The sequence below is a fragment of the Lepidochelys kempii genome, chromosome 2, assembly GCF_965140265.1.
Source record: "Lepidochelys kempii isolate rLepKem1 chromosome 2, rLepKem1.hap2, whole genome shotgun sequence".
NCBI lineage: Eukaryota > Metazoa > Chordata > Testudines > Cheloniidae > Lepidochelys > Lepidochelys kempii.
The window spans coordinates 233,966,615-233,992,180 of NC_133257.1; the positions used below are offsets into that span (position 1 = coordinate 233,966,615).

The 25,566-nt window shown below is 41.2% G+C and overlaps 1 protein-coding gene across 2 annotated transcripts in view; it reads right to left on the minus strand.

The window, feature by feature from the left end:
* Positions 1-25,566, minus strand: part of PIP4K2A (phosphatidylinositol-5-phosphate 4-kinase type 2 alpha) — a 201,284-nt gene that overhangs the window by 73,896 nt on the left and 101,822 nt on the right. For both annotated transcript variants that reach the window (XM_073334225.1, XM_073334226.1), the window contains one exon: positions 24,721-24,817. In XM_073334225.1, coding sequence (XP_073190326.1) covers positions 24,721-24,817 — 97 coding nt within the window. The remainder of the gene's footprint in view (positions 1-24,720; positions 24,818-25,566) is intronic.

Consider the following 25,566-nt stretch of genomic DNA (forward strand, 5'->3'; position numbering starts at 1 on the left):
TTTATGAAGAACTGCAAAGAGGTGTGGTCCACACCGCCACTACTGAAACAGGGAAGAGGAAAGGTGAGTGAAGGTGGATGTGTGAAGGCATATTCTGAAATTTTCAGTTCCTACTAAGTAATCTACAGCATCATTTTCCGTCACAATATTTGGAGATTAAGGGCCAGATTCAGATTACTTTCCTACACTGAGGGCCACTTATTACAGCAGAGTCACATTAAAGGGAGAAGGGTCTACTTGCAAAGAAAGGTGCTACTACAACACTTGAGTAAGGATATCAGAATTTGTCCCCACATACAAAACGTACAAGGCTCTTCATCACTGAAACTTCTTGCTAGTGTTTCTGAAACTCCATTGTTTTTGTAGGTGCTTTTGTATAAAAAAAGAGACATTAAATGTACCAGGAAAAAAAAAAAAAGGGCAAATCAGCAATCAAAGAGGTTTGTGGCCCATGTTTACGCCAGAACCTTTCACAAAAGATCATTTTGAACAAGGATTTTCAAACCTAATCAAAGTAGGTTTTTTGTTGTTGATTAATTTCAGCCCATGAAGAAAGCTTCTAAGATAGCCTCTTTTCCCGCAATCAAAGTGCTTGAGAGAGAAATCCTGTGTGAAACTCACAGATTTGGCTGGTCTTCCTTTGTTGAAAATAAATAAGGACACTTACAATTTCCATAAACATTTGCTCACTTAGACTCTGATCCTGCCACTGGATTCATGCAGAAAGATCCTTGTGCACCATGTAGGTCCCTTTGCGAGACTGGGGCCTTACTTTTCAGGAAACAGTTGGCTCTGTAAATGTGAACTACAGATTTTTGCAGATTTCCCTTATTTTTATTTCCAGCCATAAAGGCATTGCACAATAATATCTTCACATATTTTCTTCCCCTTTCTTGTTTTTTTAAAATTGAGGTCCTCACAAGAAAACATCAAGATTAATCAGGGTTAAATGAACACTAAATAAAGTGAGACGCCAGAGGAAGATGAAAGTGCCTTTAAAGTAAAATGCCTTCACTGGATTGTGCGGAAAATATATATATATATATATATTTGGCGTGTGTGGGGAAAAAAAAATATATACACACACACACACACGCCAAATTTCTCAATGTACAGAATACCAATATTTATCCCCCCCACTTACTCTACTCCAGCTACTATTCTAATTCCTTTGCACAACTCAACAGGATTCTGCAAGGCTCATAGCCAATATGTGTGAAAACTATCCTCTGACCCCCAGTCAAAACTCACATGCTAAGGAATTAGAAAGTTTGATGTGAATGAAAAATTCCAAATACTTCAGTCCATAAGTATTGAAGAAAAGGAACCTTAAAATCCCTCCAACCCAAAACAGACAAAGTGAGAGGATGTTTGGTTTTGGAGTTTTTTAACAACCTCAGTTGAGAGTTAACTATTGCTCACGGGCTTTCACACTGGGTTCAAAGACCACTGGTGGTCTGCAAGGCTCTGGAGAGTTGCCTGGGTCAAATGGTGCTGGGTTTCCCTGTTTCTAGCTGCTGAAATGCATTAAGAGATAGCTAAAAATACATTAAACACTTTCTTGGCATTAACTTTCTATGTAAGAAACTGCTGTGGTTGCCACTAGTATGCTATGTGATTGCAAATGGGAGAGGATATGGTCCACACAATTGTGAATGGAAGGGGACAAGATCCAGGAATTAATTATCTCTCAAGATATGGGTCACATTATGAAAATGAATCCTTGCTAGAGCTAGTTGTGAGGAGCAATAGCCACCCTTTGGGAGCCACATCCTGTAGTTACAAGGCCTGGTCTACACTACACAGTTAGGTCAATGTAAGGCAGCTTATGTCGACCTATGTCAGTGTACACGCTACAGCCTTGCTCCCGCCGATGTAAGTGACCTACTACACCGACATAACTCCACCTCTATGAAAGGCGTAGGGCTTATGTTGCTGTAGTTAGGATGACGCAGCATCCATGTCTCTGCAGAGCCATGAAATTAACAAGGAAGTTCTCCCTGATCCCAGCTGGGGTACTTCCCATTACCCTAACTCCCCTCAGAGCCAGACTGCCCCTGGCTTCCAGCCAGGCTGCTGCCCAGGCTCCCAGCTCAGCTGCCCCCAGGGTCCTGGCTTCCCACTCCAAGCCGGGCTGCTGCCCAGGCTGCCCACTTTCAGATGGACTGTGCCTGCCTGGCTCCACACTGGGAGCCCAGCTGCACTGAGGTTCATGCTCCCTGCTGAGAATCAGGGCAGCTGGCTCACTCCTGGTAGGTAGTGCAGAGTTCAGAGCCTGGGTGGCTGCCCTGCTCTTGGTGAGGAGCAGGGGGGCAGCCCTGATCCCAGAAGAGAGCTGGGAGTCTGGGGGGCAGTTGTGCTCCCCGAGGGGTACAGGGAGCCAGGAAACCAGGCAGAGCCAGGCTCCTAGCGGGGAGCTACATGGAACTGAGAGCCTAGGGTCTCACCTCCCCCCCGCCCCACCAGCTCTCTTAAGTTGGTGGAAGCGTTCCTGGTGAGGATGTGCACCACCAACAGAAGGAGAGCCATGTGGACATGAACCACTGCAGTAATTACAGTCTGTAAGTCGACCTACCTCTAGTATTGTAGACATATCCTAGGTAAGACACGTTTTGATCACAAATGTAGTTTGAAATAATGGCAGGCACTGAAGAATACAATTCCCTTTAAGCCTTAGAAGAAGGGCTACAAGTAAGGAGTATTATTTAATTCTAATACTACTAGCAAGTTGTTTACTGTGATTTTTCTTTGTATTTGGATTAGGAGATCATTCAAACAAATTAATTTGTTTTTCAGTTTATAGAAAGTTCTGTCTTCGTATTGTGCCGATTACAATATTTGCTTGGAAAAGGCTACCACTTTCTGGTAGTTCCAATGTAGTACTGAGTTTTGTACTGGTAGATGTTTGCAGACAATTTAATCTCCCTGGTCCTTTCAAACAGAAACAAAGGATTTGCTAAGGGAAAACTTCCACACAGCATGTGAAATTTTTCATTTCACAACTATACTAGCTACATTTATCACCCAGTTACAAATTTTCAAAGCTAGGCTTCATTAGAACATGTAGCCCTGTTGCCTGGACATCAGAGCAATCATCTTTAAATAAAGGGAGGAAAACTTGTCCAAATGTGCCAACATTTGTAAATGATAGGGTACACAAACTGGAAATATACTGGACTAGAAAAGTTTTAGGGAGCCACATAGTGAAAACAGCTGTTTTGCTAAACATTAAATGCATTTTAAAAATAAGGAACCTTCCCACCTAGAGGCAGTTAGCATATATGCTTTGCCTGATTCATGGTTTAATAACAGACACCATCAACCAAAACCCTTTGTGCCCCTGCATTTCCAAATTATACTAAAGATATGTAGCACGTGTATTGATGATGCAGAAGGAAGAGACTGTTGGGTAGGAAAGGGAAGTAAAGAACAGTTTAAATGGGGCAATTGGCATTTTTGTGTTTCGTGTCAGTTTCACACAGGTCCTTGCCAATTTTCATTAAGGAATTGTACAGACTAGACAAGGGGATCCTGATAGAAGCTGGGTCTGGTACAGTAACTGATGAACTGACAGCTGGTAAGAGAAGACCCAGACATGAAAATAACAGTAAAATAATGTGGCATTCAGTGCACAGCATGTATCACAAAATGGGTGCAATTTTTTGGACTTCTCTTTAAGGTTAGATACTAACCTCAGGGGATAAGTCTAGACTAGAACAAACATTTTTTTTAAAAGCACCATCTTATTTCAGTGTAGATCGACCCAAAAAGGTGTATACGTTACAGTGATTAACAGGCAGACTGAAAAATACTGTTGTACTCTCTGAACTGTGTTGCACTTTAGCAGTCAGCTTAAAAACAGCCCTAATTCTGATTTTCTGAGATAAAATGTATCACACTGCTTTCTGTGATGGAAAGTGGTAAAACAGCAGTGCTGTATCTAGACTTTGGTGGCAACATTGAGTACCTGGATGATTTTTATTATAGCATGCTACTGAAAGTGAACAAACAGGACATAAGATAAACTGAATATGCATCAATATACATAAAGATAACTGGATTTGACCTCCTTAAAGAAAGCAGCATAGGTCTCTTCAGCTCATCTCTCTTCTAGATCTAGCTGCAATCATTGCCAGGGCCTTGTATATATAGGCACTAGCACACCCTAATTGTCATAACTCTTCCTGTACATGGGATTTTATAAATAGATTGTCAGTCTTTTCTTATTTCTTTCCCAATCTCAGAGGTAACCCAGATAAAAGGAGCTCCCAGACACGAGGTAACTTAAAAAAAAAAAAAGAGAGAAAGAGAAAGAAAGAATAGTGGAAGGGAAGGAACAGACAGAAAGGGATGAGCGATGGCAAGTGCCGGACAGTGTGCACCCCTTCTCAAAACTGCTCATTCTCTAAACAAGAAAAAAAATTAGAGTAAGAAAAGGGAAAGAAACCAAACCAGTTGCATTTTAGAAATGTATAGACTGGGAAGGGGAGGTGAAGGATTTATCCTTTAAATGCATTTAAGAGTGGCCCTATAAAGCAGCTGTGTTCTGCCCTTGCAAGGGGATAGATTAAATGTTTTAATAGCCCTTTCATGTCTATCACTATGAACCAAAAGCACACTCCTATTATGCAGCTACTGTACACAGTGACATGTTGACATAACAGTGAAACATTAGTCATACTAACCACAAACAAGTCATTTTATTAACTCTGTTGTCAGTAAAAGCAGTACTGGTATGTAATCTCCAAAGAGCATTACAGAACAAGGAAAGATCACATGAGGTCACAAAACCCTGTCCCCTTTAGAAAAAAGAAAAGGAGTACTTGTGGCATCTTAGAGACTAACAAATTTATTTGAGCATAACCTTTCGTGAGCTACAGCTCACTTCATCGGATGCATGCAGTGGAAAATACAGTGGACAGATTTTATATACACAGAGAACATGAAACAAAGGGTGTTACCATACACACTGTAATGAGAGTGATCAGGTAAGGTGAGCTATTATCAGCAGGAGAGGAAAAAAACCTTTTGTAGTGATAAGCAAGGTAGGCCATTTCCAGCAGTTGACAAGAACATGTGAGGAACAGTAAGGGGGGAAAATAAACATGGGGAAATAGTTTTGTGTAATGACACATCCACTCGCAGTCTTTATTCAAGCCTAAGTTAATGGTGTCCAGTTTGCAAATTAATTCCAATTCAGCAGTCTCTCACTGGAGTCTGTTTTTGAAGTTTTTTTGTTGAAGACTTGCCACTTTTAGGTCTGTAATCGAGTGACCAGAGAGGTTGAAGTGTTCTCCGACTGTTTTTTTAATGTTTTAATTCTTGACATCTGATTTGTGTCCATTTTATTCTTTTATGTAGAGACTGTCCAGTTTGGCCAATGTGCATGGTAGAGGGGCATTGCTGGCACATAATGGCATATATCACATTGGTAGATGTGAAGGTTAACAAGCCTCTGATAGTGTGGCTGATGTGATTAGGCCCTATCATGGTGTCCCCTGAATAGATGTGTGGACATAGTTTGCAACGGGCTTTGTTGCAAGGATAAGTTCCTGGGTTAGTATTTTTGTTGTGTCGTGTGTGGTTGCTGACAAGTTGGAGCAATCGCATTTGCTCCAACCCCTCAGACAGAGACAAACACCTACAAGATCTCGATCAAGCGTTCTTAGAACTACAATACCCACCTGCTGAAGTGAAGAAACAGATAGACAGAGCCAGAAGAGTACCCAGAAGTGACCTACTTACAGGACAGGCCCAACAGAGAAAATAACAGAACGCCACTAGCCATCACCTTCAGCCCCCAACTAAAACCTCTCCAATGCATCATCAAGGATCTACAACCTATCCTGAAGGACGACCCATCACTCTCACAGATCTTGGGAGACAGGCCAGTCCTTGCTTACAGACAGCCCCCCAACCTGAAGCAAATACTCACCAGCAGCCACACAACAAAAACACTAACCCAGGAACCTATCCTTGCAACAAAGCCCATTGCCAATTGTGTCCACAAATCTATTCGGGGACACCATCATAGGGCCTAATCACATCAGCTACACTATCAGAGGCTCGTTCACCTGTATATCTACCAATGTGATATATGCCATCATGTGCCAGCAATGCCCCTCTACCATGCACATTGGCCAAACTGGACAGTCTCTACATAAAAGAATAAAATGGACACAAATCAGACGTATAGAATTATAACATTCAAAAACCAGTCGGAGAACACTTCAACCTCTCTGGTCACTCGATTACAGACCTAAAAGTGGCAAGTCTTCAACAAAAAAAACTTCAAAAACAGACTCCAATGAGAGACTGCTGAATTGGAATTAATTTGCAAACTGGACACCATTAACTTAGGCTTGAATAAAGACTGCGAGTGGATGTGTCATTACACAAAGTAAAACTATTTCCCCATGTTTATTTTCCCCCCTTACTGTTCCTCACACGTTCTTGTCAACTGCTGGAAATGGCCCACCTTGCTTATCACTACAAAAGGTTTTTTTCTCTCTCCTGCTGGTAATAGCTCACCTTACCTGATAACTCTCGTTACAGTGTGCATGGTAACGCCCATTGTTTCATGTTCTCTGTGTATATAAAATCTGTCACTGTATTTTCCACTGCATGCATCCGATGAAGTGAGCTGTAGCTCACGAAAGGCTATGCTTCAATAAATTTGTTAGTCCCTAAGGTGCCACAAGTCCTCCTTTTCTTTTTGCAGATACAGACTAACACAGCTGCTACTCTGAAACCTGTGCCCTTTAGGTTTATCCCAGCTTTCTCTATTTTATCACCATGTGCCTCAATCCCCTCTCTCATGATTAAAATGTCTGTCAACCTCATGTATACTACTCCACTTAATAGCTTGATTTAGCAACTTATTCCATGTCTATTATTCTGAGTGAAATAGTCCTGCATGAATTCCCTGTTCACTTTTAATTTGTGAAATTTTAAGCCTGTGCATACTGGGTTTTGATCTCAGGAGAGTGAACAGCTTTTCGACTGTGTAAATGTGAATACTTATGAGGTCACCTTAAGAATACGATGAACTTCTGTACAGTAATTACTTAAACAAATAAAGCCATTTAGTATGACAAGCTTGAAGAGGCTTCTAATAACATATTTTCATTTACGCACAGTCCACAGCATAGTTTTCTTGCGAGGAATCTTGGTTGAAATGTCACATTGCCTTTGCACAGGTCAATAAAAAGATCACCTACATGTGCACTGAGTAACAGATTTCATTTAAGGTCATGACATTAATCTGACCTTCAACATCTAAAGGTTACAATCATAGTCAATGTGTCTCATACCACAGAACTACTTGATAGTTAAATATATGAGTTCATTAATTCTACAGTATTAAATATAGCCTGCTGAAAGCTGTACTGATTTTTATTAGTAATTCATTCCCTAAAGCGTTCTTGATGCAGATTAACTTTATCTGCAAAACTACATTACATATATTTGTTTCATCTGCACTGCAATAGGCAGTGCAAGCACTTTAGTAAATGAAAGGTCGTTCCGTTCTACTACAGCTTAGAGTCCAGTGAAATAATATATACTTTTTCATCTTATTTTTAGGGAATTTCTTATTTCATTTTATTAATTCTGACCATGTTGGGATGTAGGAGAAAGTGGATCAGGTTCTGGCCCTACGGGGCAGGAAGACCCACGAGGGTGAGCTGCAGATGGAACACACCCTGCACTCATCCCACAGAGGCGACTCCCATGGCTCCTGTCCTATGGGGCTGAGGCCGGCTCTCTGCTCCAATTTTTGCCTCGGTTTGGCCCAGATAATTCCCCTCCCATCACGTACTAGGTGCTGTACAAACACAGAACAAAAAGACAGGCCCTGCCCAAAAGTGCTTACAATCTAAGTACAAGATAAGAGATGGCTACAGAGACAGAGGAGTACAAGGAAACAATGAGACAATATTGTCTAAATAGACACACGTTGGGAAAGGGGAACAGCACGTAAGGAGAGTGAACAATGTGATTGCAGCAAATGCCATGTAAGTTCCAAAATTTTTTGAGGTATATGTGCACACCTCCTGGGTCCTAGTGCCCCCAGAGTGGGGGCCCTCCCCTACATAGTTCTAGGTCCAGAGAGGTGCACTGGGACCGAAGCCCATTTTAAACTGTTACCAACAGGTCCTGCATTTGGGGCCTGATTCAATACCCAGTGAAGTCCATTGGAGCCTCTCTTTGGACTTCAGTGAGTTTTTCCATAGAGTTTAAGGCCATAAGGGACCATTACACAGGCCCACCAACAGCAATTCTGGGCCCGAGGGCAGAACAGTCAATGGACCACCACGCCCATGTGGATGTGGTCTGCCTGACATTTGAGCAGTGCTGCATCATTTCCAGTTTTTCAACATCTTCTCTAAAATTTAGATACCAGAATTATATGCAGTATTCCACTATCGGTATCACCAATGCCATATATAGAGGTGAAATCACCTCCATGCTCTTACTTACTACATCCTCTATATCCAAGGAATGTAATAGCTCTTTTTGTCACAGCATCACACTAGCAGCTAATATTGAGTTGTTTGTCCACTATGACACGTAAATCCTTTTCAGAGAGACTGCTTTCCAGGATATCGTCTCCCATTCTGTACATGCGGCCTGCATTCTTTGTTTCTATATATCTACTTTTGCATTTGGCTGTATTAAAACACATTTTGCTTGAATCGGCCCAGATTACTTAGTGATCCAAATCACTCTGTATGACAGCCTTGTCCTTATTAGTTACCACTCTGCCAATCTTTGTCTCATTCACAAATTTTATCAGCAGTGATTTTATATTTTCTTCCAGATCATTGATGAAAATGTCGAATAGCATCAGGCCTAATACCAATCCTTGCGGAACAGACTATGAACATCCCCATTCAATGACGATTCCTTATTGACAAATACTTTTTGAGATCTGTCAGTTCTCAAGCCATTTAATACACTCTATTGTATACTGCTAAATTTTTAATCAGAATGCCATGTGGTACAGAAAATAGCCTTACAAAAGCCTAAGTATATTACATCTATGGAGTTACTTTTATCTACCAAATTTATTACCTCATCAAGAATGAAATTAGGTTTGACAAGATCAACTTTCCATCAAACCATGTCTACTGGCATTAATTATATTCTTATCCTTTGTCAACTGAAGCCAGTATCAACTTTTACATTATTTTGCCCAGGGTGGCAACACTGGCATTATTTTGCCTTCTTAAAATGGTTTTGAATTAGGCTCTAAAAACACAGATACACTACCACATAGTTCTTGAAAACCCTGTTAAATACGGCAACAAGCAGGTCTCTGAAGCACTCATTTTACCTTTTGCAGCTTTCATACAATATCAGGGTTGGAAGGGACCACAGGAGGTCATCTAGTCAACCCCCTGCTCAAAGCAGAACCAATCCCCAACTAAATCATCCCAGCCAGGGCTTTGTCAAGCCTGACCTTAAAAACCTCTAAGGAAGGAGATTCCACCACCTCCCTACGTAACCCATTCCAGTGTTTCACCACGCTTCCAATGAAAAAGTTTTTCCTAATATCCAACCTAAACCCCACCCCACTGCAACTTGAGACCATTACTCCTTGTTCTGTCATCTGCTACAACCGAGAACAGTGTAGATCCATCCTCTTTGGAACCCCCTTTCAGGTAGTTGAAAGCAGCTATCAAATCCCCCCTCATTCTTCTCTTCTGCAGACTAAACAATCCCAGTTCCCTCAGCCTCTCCTCATAACTCATGTGTTCCAGTCCCCTAATCATTTTTGTTGCCCTCCGCCGGACATTTTCCAATTTTTCCACATCCTTCTTGTAGTGTGGGGCCCAAAACTGGACACAGTACTCCAGATGAGGCCTCACCAATGTTGAATAGAGGGGAACGATCACGTTCCTCGATCTGCTGGCAATGCCCCTATACATCCCAAAATGCCATTGGCTTTCTTGGCAACAACGGCACACTATTGACTGTTGACTCATATCCAGCTTCTCGTCCACTGTAACCCCTAGGTCCTTTTCTGCAGAACTGCTGCCGCCGAGCCATTCGGTCCCTAGTCTGTAGCAGTGCATGGGATTGTTCCGTCCTAAGTGCAGGACTCTGCACTTGTCCTTTAATTCTCTACTCCTATATTTTACATTAGTAAGGCTTTCAAATACAGCAGGTGCCACAAGAGTTAGTCAATAAATGGAAGCAGCAGATAATTCCAGATAATAAAGAAGGAAGTAACTCTTCAACACCTCAAAAAACGTTTTGGTTCTGTTGCCTACACTGAAGAATTTTAGGCCACATGAGTTAGATATTTCTTTGGAGTCACTTGTTCAGAATAAAGTTCTTATTCTTGTGGGGGGGGGGAGAATGGAACCCCTATTCCCTCCCCCATAAAAGGATAGGAGAGCTGAGGTTTACTCTACACGGGAAAGTTACATTTATAAGAGGCAAAATGCTACCTTAATTGTCTTTTTTAAATGGAACTGCCAGTACAGCTCCCACTACCCCTAAAGTTCACAGTGAGGATGTTTAACTCCACAGTGGGAGGTCTAGGATTAGCCAGAGACTCAAAGTGAGGCAATTTAAAGGTCAATTTAATTAGCTCATTCTAATCTTTAATCTTTTATACATCTCATGTAAATGTCATTGTTTAATAATTGCTACTTCTGTAACAGACTCAAGATTATGTATCTCAACACTTAAATGTTTAAAGCTACATTCTGGATACAGTACAAATACTTTATTAATTTCCTCTAAAAGTCAAAAATTATCACAGAAAAGCAGCTTTTTCTACGAAGAGAAAAGGTCACAAAATTCTAGTTTGTTGTGATAAAACACAGAGAGATTTAGAAAAATAGTAAGACAATCTTTCAAACAGAATTGACTGAATGGCACTGTACTCACTAGGATCTAAATCTTTCACTTTCAGTGGAATTTCACACGAGGTCTGGCAAGAAGTAAGTGTACTGAGAAGAAATGCTCGTCTCTATAGTTTAATCTCATTCAAGCACACGTTATGCTAAACTGAATAAACAGGAAAACTAACTTTACAAGATATTCTGTGATATGCAGCTATGTATCAGAAATAAAAATCGAGGCATAAGAGTTTGTATATTGTTTTTGGAGTCCATACGGGTCAGCTTTGCTCAGGAAATGTACCTGCAATTACCCACTGTTGTACTCAAAACATGACGACTAAAACTGAAGCTCACTGTGTCAGCCTAGTGATTTAACAGCATTATAGTTCATGGGCATGAGGAGAATCAGGCATGGGTTCTGAGATCAGTCCTTTGCTCCCTATCAGTCAGCACTGGGAATGCTGCAGGATCAGTGTGTGCAAGACTGGCCCCATTTAAGTCAATAGGATTTTTGCCATTGACTTTAGTGGAGCCAGAATTTTACCCAATGTGTTTATCTTATAAGTAAACTTCCTATCTCCTTTGGCAGATGTCTTCAGCACTCATTGCCTATGAAGATGACAAAATGAAGCTCACTGTAATGGCGAGAGAAGGATGGAAATGAAGGAGGAAAATGGGAGAAAGTTCAGTGATTTAGAGGATGGCACTGATAATAAATTACATTATTAGATGTAGGTTCGGTAATTCAGAGGTGGAATTCCTTTTCAATTCAGCGAGGCTCAGAGGGTACTGAGCTGCTGAAAGAGCAGGTCTATTATGCATGAGCTAGGAATAGTCACTAAATAGTCTATCATCTGTTGCAGCTTGTATTGGAGACCGAGCACTGAAAGCCATCATAGGGTGCTCTCTGAGTAAAGATGCTGGCTGCCTGCTTGCTTCTGCTCCAGATCTTCCTTTGCTGTGAAGCCTAGACTCTGGCTTCTCACTCCAGTTCATCCCTGACTCCGCTATTTGTCTCCTGTATGCATCCTGGTGCCCGACCCTGACTTCCTGGTATCCTGACCTGGCTCGACCCTGATCCCACTGTGTGTCTCCTGACCGTAACTTGGTAATCAACTGGTACACAAAGGCCACGACAACCATATTTGTCAAGTGTCATCTCACTTCACGCTCTGTAGTTATTGTTCTCATTCTGGTATTAGTGAAATAAGGATGAAGTCTGAGGGCAAAGGAGGAGACGGTGACAAGCTCAACCTCTATCTTCCTCCAAAATAACACTAATATCGCTGGACTGCCAGACCTACTGATGATGTCGGGAACACAGCACCACCACTCAGAAATTAAACACTGTGCTGTGGTCCAGAGTTGAGTACTTCCTATTCTACTACAGGAGGCTCTTGGAGTACAGCCGCACTGCCTCAGAGGGAACAGACAATGAGGACAGTACTTGAACTGACAGTTGCAAAGGGGACAAGAGAAGAAAAACAGGAGAATCCATTTGTGGTGCTGACGGAGAGAGAGGAGAAGTGAAAGCCAATTATTAAGATTCAGAGAAAATCACATTCCTTTATTGCTCATATTTCTCCATTATCCCGACGAGTTAGGAATAAGTACTTCAGATGCTCCCTTTCAGAGATATGGCAGCACCAGCTGAAATTAAACCATTATTTAAGCTTCCAAATAGGGAAAAAAAAATGGGTTAAAATTTTGGCTCATCAGAAAACGTGGAATTCATCTCTTCCATATTAAAATGTCTAAGTTGGAGAAACCTGTGAAAAAGATCTAGGGACATGATAGTTGGCTTTGGTTTTCTCAAGTAAAGAGGAGTCTGTTATACAGATCCTGAACTGTCATAATTCCAAGCTCATCCCACTGCCAAAAATAACTGCCTTCAGGATTTACACACACATGGGGATTGTGAACCAGGATCCACAGGGGAGAGACTCCCTGAGACTTTAAATTCAGATAGACTGGGTTGTGTGAATAAGCACTGTATTTTATGAGGCTTCAATTCTTCCTTAGGGATCAAATCAAAAGATATGTCTCAGTGCCTATGGGTTAATCAGTTCACAAACTATTTTATGAAGTGGAGAATCCTTGTTCTCCTGAAGCCACATTGTCACAAGCATTATAATTTGGCCACAGTCAGCGTAAGAGATGGCACTTCCAAACCCCTCTTGTCATGAGGTACAAAATTTATTTTTAAGACTTACTCTGGGTGTTTTATCTTTCCTTATGAATAAATTCTATCTATCCTCTGGATATCAAGGATATCTGCAGAAGACTGAAAACAAAGACATTTGGGAAGAACATTCATTTTAATTACCCTGATATCTGATTAATGAAAGAGGTAAGTGGGACAATTTGTCTATATTAGTCCTATCTTGCTCTGTAATGGGGATGACATTGTTCAAAGTTAATTGGGATTCCTTTCTTGTGAATCATATTCCAAATATTTAAACTTATCTACTGTAAATTACTCATTATCTGTTCCATAATCCTCTCTCTCAATGAAAATACTAGACTTCTCCAAATTTATTCTCAGACCTGAATACAGGACACTCATTATAAGCAAAAACGCTCATTGGAGCACTTTGCTGAAGCATAAAGCAGAAAATCTGCAAAAAGATATTACATCCCTTTATCAAGTTGGAATTACCCTTTCAATGGGACATTTCACATTAAGTGAGCCAAGGAACAGAAGGGGTGAAACAGAATGACCCTGGAGTGTAGCCTTAAGAGAGAAAATGCCTCTAATACTAATGAACTAGTAGACGCTTGCTTGTCTTCATTGTACAATTTCCTCAGCTAGTGAACAGGACCACACCAACAAGATGAAACAGCCTTTTCAAATTCTCAGCCCTGGACAAATCCTGATAGGTCACAGTGGATTATTCCTGAAAGAAGTCTCTTTACCTACCAGGATTTTAGCTACTATTGGAAGCCATTATTTAGAAGAGAAAACAGGTAATAAAATGACAAGGTGGAGATCTCTCTCAGGTTTAAAAACAAATTATATGGATCCCCTTAGGAAGTGAATCTTTCTCAAAGGCTTCACAATATGTTTCTGAAAGTAAAAGTGTCAGTTTGTGTTTTAAAAACAATTCAATCATGTCAGCTTAGGCCTGAGGCTTTTTCTCCTTCCATTGGGAATATGGTATCCCTGAACTCACTTTCTTTGGCTGGCCAAAGCCTCTTATTGCCTAGCTAATTAGGTGGGGACAATTTAATTAGTTAATATATATTTGAATTCCTAGCACTGCAATTGTTCAAGCTCACAGATCATTATAACAAACAATAATATTGCATACATCTTGGTGGGATCTGTGGTCAGTATTTTAAATTTGAAGTATTAGCTTAGCTACTTTATCTCTATTTATGAAACACTTTGGCCAGGACCAAACTTTATTTCTGTATTCATATACCTTCTACCTCATGATCCTTCCCCACCCTTCAGGTTAACGTGAGATTTAATTCTGTCCTGGTTTTACAGAATTCTCTCATACTCTGCATTGACCCAATTTAGATTTAAAGTACAAAGAAGCTTCGCAAATATTTTTAAATTGGTTAGTCTCTAAGGTGCCACTAGTAGTACTCTTCTTTTTGCGAATACAGACTAACACGGCTGCTACTCTGAAAACTCAATAGTGATTCTCCTACAGAAAACTTAAATACCTCCTAGCATATGCCCCTGGTACAAATCTCTTAAGTAGTTTGCCTGCATGAAGATTTCACTATGCTTCTTTAATGATGTAAGGAAATTCTCCTTCTTTAAAAAAGTTGTACCCCACTGCAGAAAAGTTTGGGGAACATTTAGATTACCATCATTTATCATTTGTTTAGCACCAATTATGTGTTCAGTTCTGGACAGTACAATAAAAATTCTGCCCTGAAAAACCTAGGATCTGAAAAATCTCAATCGAAAATTATTTGAAATAATACTATAGTATACTGGACAGTTTATTGGAACTATTCACCCTGTACATTTCCTTTTGGATTATCATAAGCAATTTATGTGCTGGAGAAAAAACCCAACAACCTATATTCTCTTACAGTGGGATCTTATATTAGGACACAACAGACACCAGACACCCATGACAGGAAGCTCTGAGGGGCAGGTACAGTCTCTTTGTTATGTGTTTGCAGAGCGAGTAGCGCAACGGGTAGTCCATGACTGGTGCTCTTAGGTGCAAATAATACAAAAATAAGAATAAGTAAATAAGCCAATCTCCTCTGCATTCAATTTGAGGGCGTTACCTTTTTTTGAAGTTCTATATATTTTATTATTGTGTCTTATACAATTAAAATCTCCAGTGTACAAATGATGATTCTGAAGAGTGGCTAAAGTGAAGATTTTCTATATAAAAATCACAATTCAGCATATAAATGCCAGCAAAGTCTTTTCTCAATACAAATGTCATAGGTTATAACCCTCAAACATCTACTATCAATTCTAGTTTGTTTTCACACACTGTGAGCAATACAGTAACTCCTCCCGAAGAAAGAGACATACAGGCGCCATCCAAGACTCTTTGAAGGAGGAAGTCTCATGGTCAAATAGATGAGTTTCCCAGAGGACAATAACCTTCTCTTGTTTAGTATATATTTTTTAACTCATCTGGGTTGAAGCATTAAAACCATCACATCCTCATTTTACTGCAACTGGCCCAGTGTTCCATATGATGTCCTGGTGTCCCGGGAAATTCCTGCAGCACACCTGAAATGTCCTGGGCTTTTATTTTATCAAAAATATTTTAACTGCCAACTGTTTGTTCAATATGAACGGTTATATTGAGTAAGCCCTTCTCTGCGTTTACTAGGAACAAACAATCCAATGGAATGAATGTTCAGTGTGATAAACTGTGTTTGGAGTGGAGTGAAAAAAAAAAAGGAGAGTAAGTGTATATACCATTAAAGCTCTTCTTTTGATCAAAGTGAATGTTAATGACACTTGTTCAGTGTTTCACTATAAATGCATTCAGAGCACTTAGAGAGAAGTTGGACCAACAAAAGATATTACTTCACCCACCTTGTCTCTCAAATATCCTGGGACTGACATGGCTACAACAACACTGCATACACTAAGTAAAAGGAAAAAGGTCTTCCATTTCAAGTAATATGCTTGTCAGAAGCTGGCATACTGACACCGGTTGCATTTTTTAAAAAGACTTTTGTACAACTATTTTGCAACTCTAAAAAATGTTGCCACAAAAGCATCCTGGTTTTCGATTTTGAAAATTTGGTCATTTTGCACCTTGTTAAATCTTTTGTTATCATTACATACATATTGCTATGACAACTTTGTCACCTTGAATACCCATAGATTTCATCTCAATTTTCCAAAGCATTTCAAACATTAGTCTATGCCATTTATTAAACTGTAACAACCATCCCACCTTTTTTTCCTGGCACACCAACCTCTCTCCATCTCTGCTGAAGAGCAAGGGGGAAAAAAACCCAAATTCTCCAAAACCTTAAAGGGGCCAAATATCCTCCCAAATGGAGCCTGCATTAAGTCGTCCCCATCTACTCTCCTATGATAGAAATGTCACACTTAGGAGTGGAATTTGCCGTTTTGGTCTCAAGTTTATTAGCTAGTGACTTGGAACTTAATGATCATGATGGTCAATTTACTTCCTCTCTCCATTAAGAATGATAGCTCATAACTTTGCATAACCATATAATAAATATGCCAAAAAACGATACTTGTGAAGCCTTTAGGATTGTCACATACACAGTATACATGACAAAAAGCCATAACATCAAAGAAATAAATTCACACAGCTAACAGGACATACCTTCTTCTCCTTCATCCACTGGCACAAACCTTAACAATATCACTAAACTACTGTTCACCACCACAGACTGCATACCACAACCTCAGTCTGACCTCTTGCACACATGCCTTTAACAAACTATTCCCTCCCAACACTATGAGTTGTGGATGTTTGGTGTAGTAGTAGTTGTATTAGGAGGGGGTACTTTGGCAAAGGGAGTAATAGAAAGCTGGCAACCCAAGAGAGCAGAGTGAAGGCTGCAGTGCATAGTATGTGGTGCATGGGAGTTATGGTAATGTTAAGGTGTGTGCATTTTCTCAGGTGGGAGGGAGAAAGGATGACGTTTCTAAGTAATATACAGCTTGACTGGCATTTGTGAACACACCTTCCCCTTCAATATCAATTGGAAATTGTCAAAAACATGGCGAATATATCCTCTCTTATAATCTATTTCCATTAAGGGTTTTCAATTTTTTTTTTTAAACTTTCACATAGAAGTCAGAGGTTATGGGGCACAGTGGAAAAGCCATGTGGGACTGATTCTGTAGTAGGAGGAAGCTATTAAAACCAATTCCCAAAGCTATGAACATTTCCAGTGACTTCAATGTTGCTGCTTCCACTGCACAAACAAGTAGTAAATGAAATGAAGCTGTCTCAGTGTGAGCTTCTTTGTGGATGAGGGACAGGATAACCATATTTGAAAATGAAATGTGAGAAGGGCACAATCAGCAGAGAGAACTTTCTATCTTTAAAATTCTAAGAATGCAGTTATTTGATAATTTAATACAAACAAGTAGCACTATATGAATAATTCACAGTACATAACTTGACTCAGTCTTTCTGTTCAAGAATCCTCCAAAAGCATCTTATAATTTTATTGATTGCTTGAAATTATACACCAAATACTTTCTAACGTTTCCTCTTCTATAGATTGCTGGCGATCAGTTAATTGCATGAGTTCAAAATACTAAATGCAGCATGTTCTGGTTAATTTGGATTGGACCCTAGGTTGCACATAGTAATGTTTCACCTGGGTCATGGAACAGAGGCTGTACGTTTTGTGATGGCTGATTATCTTTAGTAATGATCAAGACAAGGTCAGCTTTGCTCCAAAACTAGTGAACGAGGTGACTAAGTAGAATATCTCATTTCAAGCACATGATACAGGTGCTCCATGATCTACATCGACTGTCTACCGCCTTCAAGTGAGTTTAAGATGTAGCTTTTAACTTATAAAGTCTTAAATGGCCTGGGACCTGCCTAATTAACAGATCACCTCTGTCCTGTAGAATGTACATAGCTGTGGTCACTGGAGGTGTATGAGCTATATTCCTTCCAATTTAAATGTGAGAGAGCTCCTGGCAGAGTATTTTCCATGCAAGTCCCTCAGCCACAGAATCCACTTTCCTCTTGGTCAAGAGGAACATCATTAGTCCATCTTCCCTGTTGAAGGAAAAGGCCCAGGTAGGGACCATGAAATTGTGGAGGTAAATGCATGGTTACGCAGGTAGAGTTGGAGAGAGGGCTTTGGATTCTTCAACCATGTGATGTTGTTCCAGGAAGAAGGATTGCTAGGAAGAGATGGAATCCACCTAACGAAGAGAGGGAAGAGCATCTTCACAGGGAGGCTTGCTAACCTAGAGAGGAGGGCTTTAAACTAGGTTTGCCGGGGGATGGTGACCTAAGCCTGGAGGTAAATGGGGAACAGGATATTGGGAGGAAACACAAGGAGGAGGGTGCCACAGGGGAGGCCTCTTGAGTCATACTGAGAAAGTAGGGCAATCGGCTAGTTATCTCAGGTGCCTGTACACAAACGCAAGAAGCCTATGAAAGAAGCAGGAAGAAATGGAAGCCGTGGCAGAGTCAAGGAACTTTCATGTGACTGGAACAACAGAGACTTGGTGGGGTAACTCACATGACTGGAGAGCTGTCATGGATGGGTACAAACTGTTCAGGAAGGATAGGTCGGGGAGAAAAGATGGATGAGTTGCACTGTATGTAAGGTTTCAGAGTGACAGCCGTGTTAGTCTGTATTCGCAAAAAGAAAAGGAGGACTTGTGGCACCTTAGAGACTAACCAATTTATTAGAGCATAAGCTTTCGTGAGCTACAGCTCACTTCCTCAGATGCATGGAATCATCTTCCTCATACATTCCACTGTATGTAAGGGTGCAGTATGATTGCTCAAAGCTACAATATGAAACTGGAGAAAAGCCTATTGAGTGTCTTTGGGTTAAGTTTAGAGGCAAGAGCAACAAGGGTGATGTCAAAGTGGGTGTCTGCTATAGACCACCAGGCCAGGAAGATGAGGTAGACCAGGCTCTCTTTGGACAACTAACAGAAGTTTCCAGATCACAGGCCTTGGTTCTCATGGGGGACTTCAATCACCCTGACATCTGCTGGGAGAGCAATACAGCAGTGCACAGACAATCGAGGAAGCTTTTGGAGAGTGTTGGGGACAATGTCCTGGTGCAAGCGTTGGGGCCATGATCCTCTTGACCTGCTGCTCACAAACAGGGAAGAACTGGTAGGGGAAGTAGAAGTGGATGGCAACCTGGGTAGCAGTGATCATGAGATGGTCGAGTTCAGGATCCTGACAAAAGGAAGAAAGGAGAGCAACAGAATATGGACCCTGGACTTTCAAAAAGCAGGCTGACTCCCTCAGGGAACTGATGGACAGGATCCCGTGGGAGGCTAATATGAGGGGGAAAGGAGTCCAGGAGAGCTGGCTGTATTTTAAAGAAGCCTTATTGAGGGTGCAGGAACAAACCATCCCGATGTGCAGAAAGAATAGCAAATATGGCAGACAACCAGCTTGGCTTAACAGAGAAATCTCTGGTGAGCTTAAACACAAAAAGGAAGCTTACAAGAAGTGGAAACTTGGACAGATGACTAGGGAGGAGTATAAAAATATTGCTCAAGCATGCAAGGGTGTAATCAGGAAGGCCAAGGCAAAATTAGAGTCGCAGCTAGCAAGAGATGTGAAGGGTAACAAGAAGGTTTCTACAGGTATGTTAGCAACAAGGTGGTCAGGGAAAGTGTGGAACCCTTACTGAATGGGGGAGGCAACCTAGTAACTGATGATGTGGAAAAAGCTGAAGTACTCAATGCTTTTTTTGCCTCAGTCTTCACAGACCAGGTCAGCTCCCAAACTGCTGCACTGGGCAGTATGGGGAGAGAGTAAGCAGCCCTCAGTGGTGAAAGAACAGGTTAAGGACCATTTAAAAAAGCTAGACATGCACAAGTCCATGGGTCCGGATCTAATGCATCCGAGGGTGCTGACGGAGTTGGCTGACCTGATTGCAGAGCCATTGGCCGTTATCTTTGAAAACTTGTGGTAATCGGGGGAGATCCCGGACAACTGGAAAAAGGCAAATATAGTGCCCCTCTTTAAAAAAGGGAAGAAGGAGAATCCGGGGAACTACAGACCAGTCAGCCTCACCTCAGTTCTCGGAAAAATCACAGAGCAGGTCCTCAAGCACTTGGAGGAGAGGAAGGTGATCAGGAACAGTCAACATGGATTCACCAAGGGCAAGTCATGCATGACTAACCTGACTGCCTTCTATGATGAGATAACTGGCTCTGTGAATATGGGGACATGATATATCTTTACTTTAGCAAAGCTTTTGATACAGTCTCCCAAAGTATTCTTGCCAGTAAGTAAATGTATGGATTGGATGAATGGGCTATAAGGTGGATAGAAAGCTGGCTAGATCGTTGGGGTCAACAGGTAGTGATCAACTGCTTGATGTGTAGATGGCACCCGGTATCAAGCGGGTCTGTCCCTGGGCCGGTTTTGTTCAATATCTTCATTAATGATCTGGATGATGGGATGGATTGCACCCTCAGCAAGTTCGTGGATGACACTAAGCTGCGGGGAGAGGTAGATAGGCTGGAGGGTAGGGATAGGGTCCAGAGTGACCTAGATAAATTGGAAGATTGGGCCAAAAGAAATCTGATGAGGTTCAACAAGGACAAGTGCAGAATCCTGCACTTAGGACGGATGAATCCCATGCACTGCTACAGGCTGGGGACCTACTGGCTAAGCGGCAGTTCTGCAGAAAATGACCTGGGGATTATAGTGGATGAGAAGCTGGATATGAGTCAAACAGTGTGCTCTTTTTGCCAAGAAGGCTAACGGCACATTGGGCTGATTAGTAGGAGCACTGCCAGCAGATCAAGGGATGTGATTATTTGCCTCTATTCTGCACTGGTAGGGCAACATCTGGAGTACTGTGTCCAGTTTTGGGCCCCCCCACTACAGAAAGAATGTGGACAAAGGTGGAGAGAGTTCAATGGAGGTGGAGGGCAACGGAAATGATTAGGGGACGGGGAACATGATTTATGAGAAGAGGCTGATGGAACTGGGCTCATTTAATCTGCAGAAGAGAAGAATGAGGGGAGATTTGATAGCAGCCTTCAACTGCTGAAGGGGTGTTCCAAAGAGGATGGAGCTTGGTTGTTCTCAGTGGTGGCAGTTGACAGAATAAGGAGCAATGGTCTCAAGTTGCTGTGGGGGAGGTCTAGGTTGGATATTAGGAAAAAACTATTTCACTAGGAGGGTGGTGAAGCACTGGAATGGGTTAAGTAGGGAGGTGGTGGAATCTCCATCCTTAGAGGTTTTTAAGGCCCTGATTCACAAAGCCCCGGCTGGGATGATTTAACTCGGGTTGGTCCTGCTTTGAGAAGGAGGTTGGACTAGATCAGGAGTTGGCAACTGTCAAAGTTCCTCCCCCACTCTGAACTCTAGGGTACAGATGTGGGGACCTGCATGAAAAACCTCCTAAGCTTATCTTTACCAGCTTAGGTCAAAACTTCCCCAAGGTACAAAATATTCCACCCGTTGTCCTTGGACTGGCCGCTACCACCACCAAACTAATACTGGTCACTGGGGAAGAGCTGTTTGGACGCGTCCTTCCCCCCAAAATACTTCCCAAAACCTTGCACCCCACTTCCTGGACAAGGTTTGGTAAAAAGCCTCACCAATTTGCCTAGGTGACTACAGACCCAGACCCTTGGATCTTAAGAACAATGAACAATCCTCCCAACACTTGCACCCCCCCTTTCCTGGGAAATGTTGGATAAAAAGCCTCACCAATTTGCATAGGTGACCACAGACCCAAACCCTTGGATCTGAGAACAATGAAAAAGCATTCAGTGTTTTACAAGAAGACTTTTAATAAAAAATAGAAGTAAATAGAAATAAAGAAATCCCCCCTGTAAAATCAGGATGGTAGATATCTTACAGGGTAATTAGATTCAAAAACAGAGAACCCCTCTAGGCAAAACCTTAAGTTACAAAAAAGATACACAGACAGAAATAGTTATTCTATTCAGCACAATTCTTTTCTCAGCCATTTAAAGAAATCATAATCTAACACATACCTAGCTAGATTACTTACTAAAAGTTCTAAGACTCCATTCCTGTTCTGTCCCTGGCAAGAGCAGCATACAGACAGACACAGACCCTTTGTTTCTCTCCCTCCTCCCAGCTTTTGAAAGTATCTTGTCTCCTCATTGGTCATTTTGGTCAGGTGCCAGCGAGGTTACCTTTAGCTTCTTAACCCTTTACAGGTGAGAGGAGCTTTCCCCTGGCCAGGAGGGATTTCAAAGGGGTTTACCCTTCCCTTTATATTTATGACAGCAACCTTTCAGAATTGGTGTTCCGAGTCTTCATTTATTCACCCTAATTTAAGGTTTCGCATGCCAGTAATACACTTTAACATTTTTAGAAGGTCTCTTTCTATAAAAGTCTATAATATATACCTAAACTATTTTTGCATGTAAAGTAAATAAGGTTTTTAAAATGTTTAAGAAGCTTAATTTAATATTAAAATGCAGAGCCCCCCGGAACTGTCGCCAGGACCCGGGCAGTGTGAGTGCCACTGAAAATCAGCTCCCGAGCCGCCTTTGGCATGCGTGCCATACGTTGCCATACTACCCCTGGACTAGACGACCTCCTGAGGTCTCTTCCAACCCTAATCTTCTATGATTAGTCAAATTTGATCCAGAAACCTACAGGTGGAAGGATCTGTTAAAATTTTGAGGAAACATTCTGAACGTAAATGTTAACTCAAATATGTTATAGAATATCTTCCTCCTTCGGGAGCTGGTTGAAAAATGGGAAGTTTGTTTTGATTCTTTTAAAATCAGAATTCAGAAAAATTTGACAAGCTCTGGAGCAGATTGAGAAACAGGCTGAATTTTTTGAGAAAATGCTTGCAAAAACATTATCCCAATCTTCTCATTTAAATTTCAAGTTTCAATGAAAAGTTTTGCTTAAAAACAAATTCAGAAAGTGTCAATCAGTTCTGCTTTCTTAATTTCAATCAGCAATTCTAAAACAAGGTGCAGAAGTTTAGCAGGCCCCAAATAGACGGGAATGGCTTGTACCATCATTTCACCAGGCTACAAATCTAAGGTCCAGGTTTGGCGAGTGGAAATTCAGCAGGATACGTCAGAGTATGTCAGATGAGATAAAAATGCAGCTGAATGATGTTGGGGTGGTAACAGTGAAGGGGAGAAAAAAACGATAATTTCTATTGGAAGAGTGCAAAATAAGAGGACAGGACTGGGACACCATCAGGGAAGGTGAAAATATTGGGTTCACAATAAGTATTGGATAGAAAAAGGATAGAATCATTTGTAGTGTCATGGCAGAAGGAGGTGGGTAGCTGGAATAGCGTGTGGAGGAAACACAGCCATAAGTGATGATGAGGGGAATGGCAATAGATAAGAGTAAGGTTATGCTGGAACAGAATGCAGCTACTTTCTTTTCCTATAGTGGTACAGTACTCTGGCCATTCCTTTTTGTGAGGACAGAAAGCCAAGCAGCCAGAGTTATCAGGCTGGGAGAGCTTCTTCTAATGCTACCAGGCCCTGCAGTGTTTGCTTAGCTTGCCAAATCAGCTTTTTCTTCTGCTCCAATGCTCTGCATGTGTGTTTCTGTCCTCAGATCATGACAATTGAAAGATCAGAAAGAGTACTAGGGTGGTACTCTGTCTGGTTAGTAAAACAGGGGGTGAGAAGGAAAAAGAGACAGAAGTACTGACACACGCAGCAAGACTATGTTCAAGCAACACTTTTGTTACTGATGTGCCTTGCTAAAGTGGCTCAGTGTATACAGCATCTCCCATCGGTACTGTCCAGAAATACCTCTTTCCTTTTACTGCAAGAGGCACTATACCCAGCCTCAACAACTTAACTGTGGCAGGTATGTGCACCACTAGGAAACAGAATAAGTAGAAAGAGTCATGGACCGTGAAACAAGCCATTCTCTGTGCTGCTGGGAGGGCTCCAGGCAGGGGCTCCAAGCAGTAAGTCCCAGTTGGGCTGGGGAGGGACAGGAATTGTTCTTCTCCTGCATGGCTGCTCGGGGGGGGTGGGGGTGGGCAGGGAGGGCGGAAGAGACCAGACCCACCTGCGGGTACCTTTTGGATTGGGACCCCCACGGTTACAGCACGTGAAATTTCAGATGTAAGCATCTGAAAACCTGAAGTTGACCAATTTTAAAACCCTCTGGCCATGAAATTAATCAAAATGGACTATGAATTTGATAGGGCCCTAGTGATGCAACAATAGGAGGAGAACACACAGACAAGTATTGAGGACACAGAGACAAGAAAAAGCTAAGGACAGAGATACTGAAAATTGCAAGAAATAAGAAAAAATAGGAAAGAGGCAGAAAACTCTCTTGCTGCCTCAACATAGTCTACATCAGATGAAGAGCCAGGAGGCATCTCCCTACTAGGGCTTCCTGGATCCCTTATTAAATGCCTAAGCAGACTCCAGTTTATAATTAAAAAACAACCCCCTCCGAAAACAAAAAACCCACCTTCATGTGGGTCTACAGCTCCTGCACAATCTCAACTACACCACTGACAATCTTAGAATCAGTATACTCCTGTCCTGTTCCTTCTTTATCATAACTAAGGGTGGGAGAAGCCCATTTTCTCACTGAATGAGCAGACTCTCGAAGTATAAGCCAATGATGATTGTGGGCAGACTTCTACACAAACTGAGATTTTCCTGCTTATAGCCAGAGGAGCTATGAATAGTTCTTCACATGTATTTTGATAGTGAACCTACCTGAAAGTCCTGATCATCTATTCCAAATCTCTCTCTCAGATTGCGGAATACCATTGGACAATATTCCTTAAATTTGAAATGACTTGGCATGTTTTCTCTGAAATAGAATGAAAAACAGTGAAAATCACATGCATGTTCAATTAAATAACTCAGGACAATAACATCTTAAAAACTTTTGTACAAAATAGAGACAAAGCAGACTTAGAGTCCATCTACTCCAATCTTTATCAGGTCAGGATTGACCCCAAACTATTTTCTCTCTTTTATAAACATACACATAGGGGTTGGTAATCAGCTATATAAGAACTGGATGAAGTCCATACATACTAAATTTTGACAAGTCTTCACATCTAGACTCAAAAAACAGTGAAATAATTTTCCCTTTGCCCTACTAATGCTCTGAAAGAGAAACCTTAAATTGGATTATACAAGGGTTCAACGATGACACCAAAAAACTCCAAAAAACATCAAAGCTTTTATAAAACATGGACTCCTTTAATGATGGATTAGTTTTAAAATCCTATAATTAACCTCGCTGTTATACTCAGAAACAGTAATGGCTACGTCTTCTATTTGAACTTTGCCACAGATTAGAAAGTACAAAATAATGGAATCATTCCATTTTCTAGAATATTTTAACCTTCATTTTATCTTTATAAAAGTGCACGTTATTGTTTTGTACCTGAAACACTACGACTAATGTACATTGCTGAAAATAAATGCCTGAAGTCATTATTTTGCTAAATCATTCTAATATATGATAAACTATGGAATTAGTTGGAAATTTAACATAATGGGGTAATACTGTCAACATTTTATATGATTTCATATCAGAGATTATGAAAA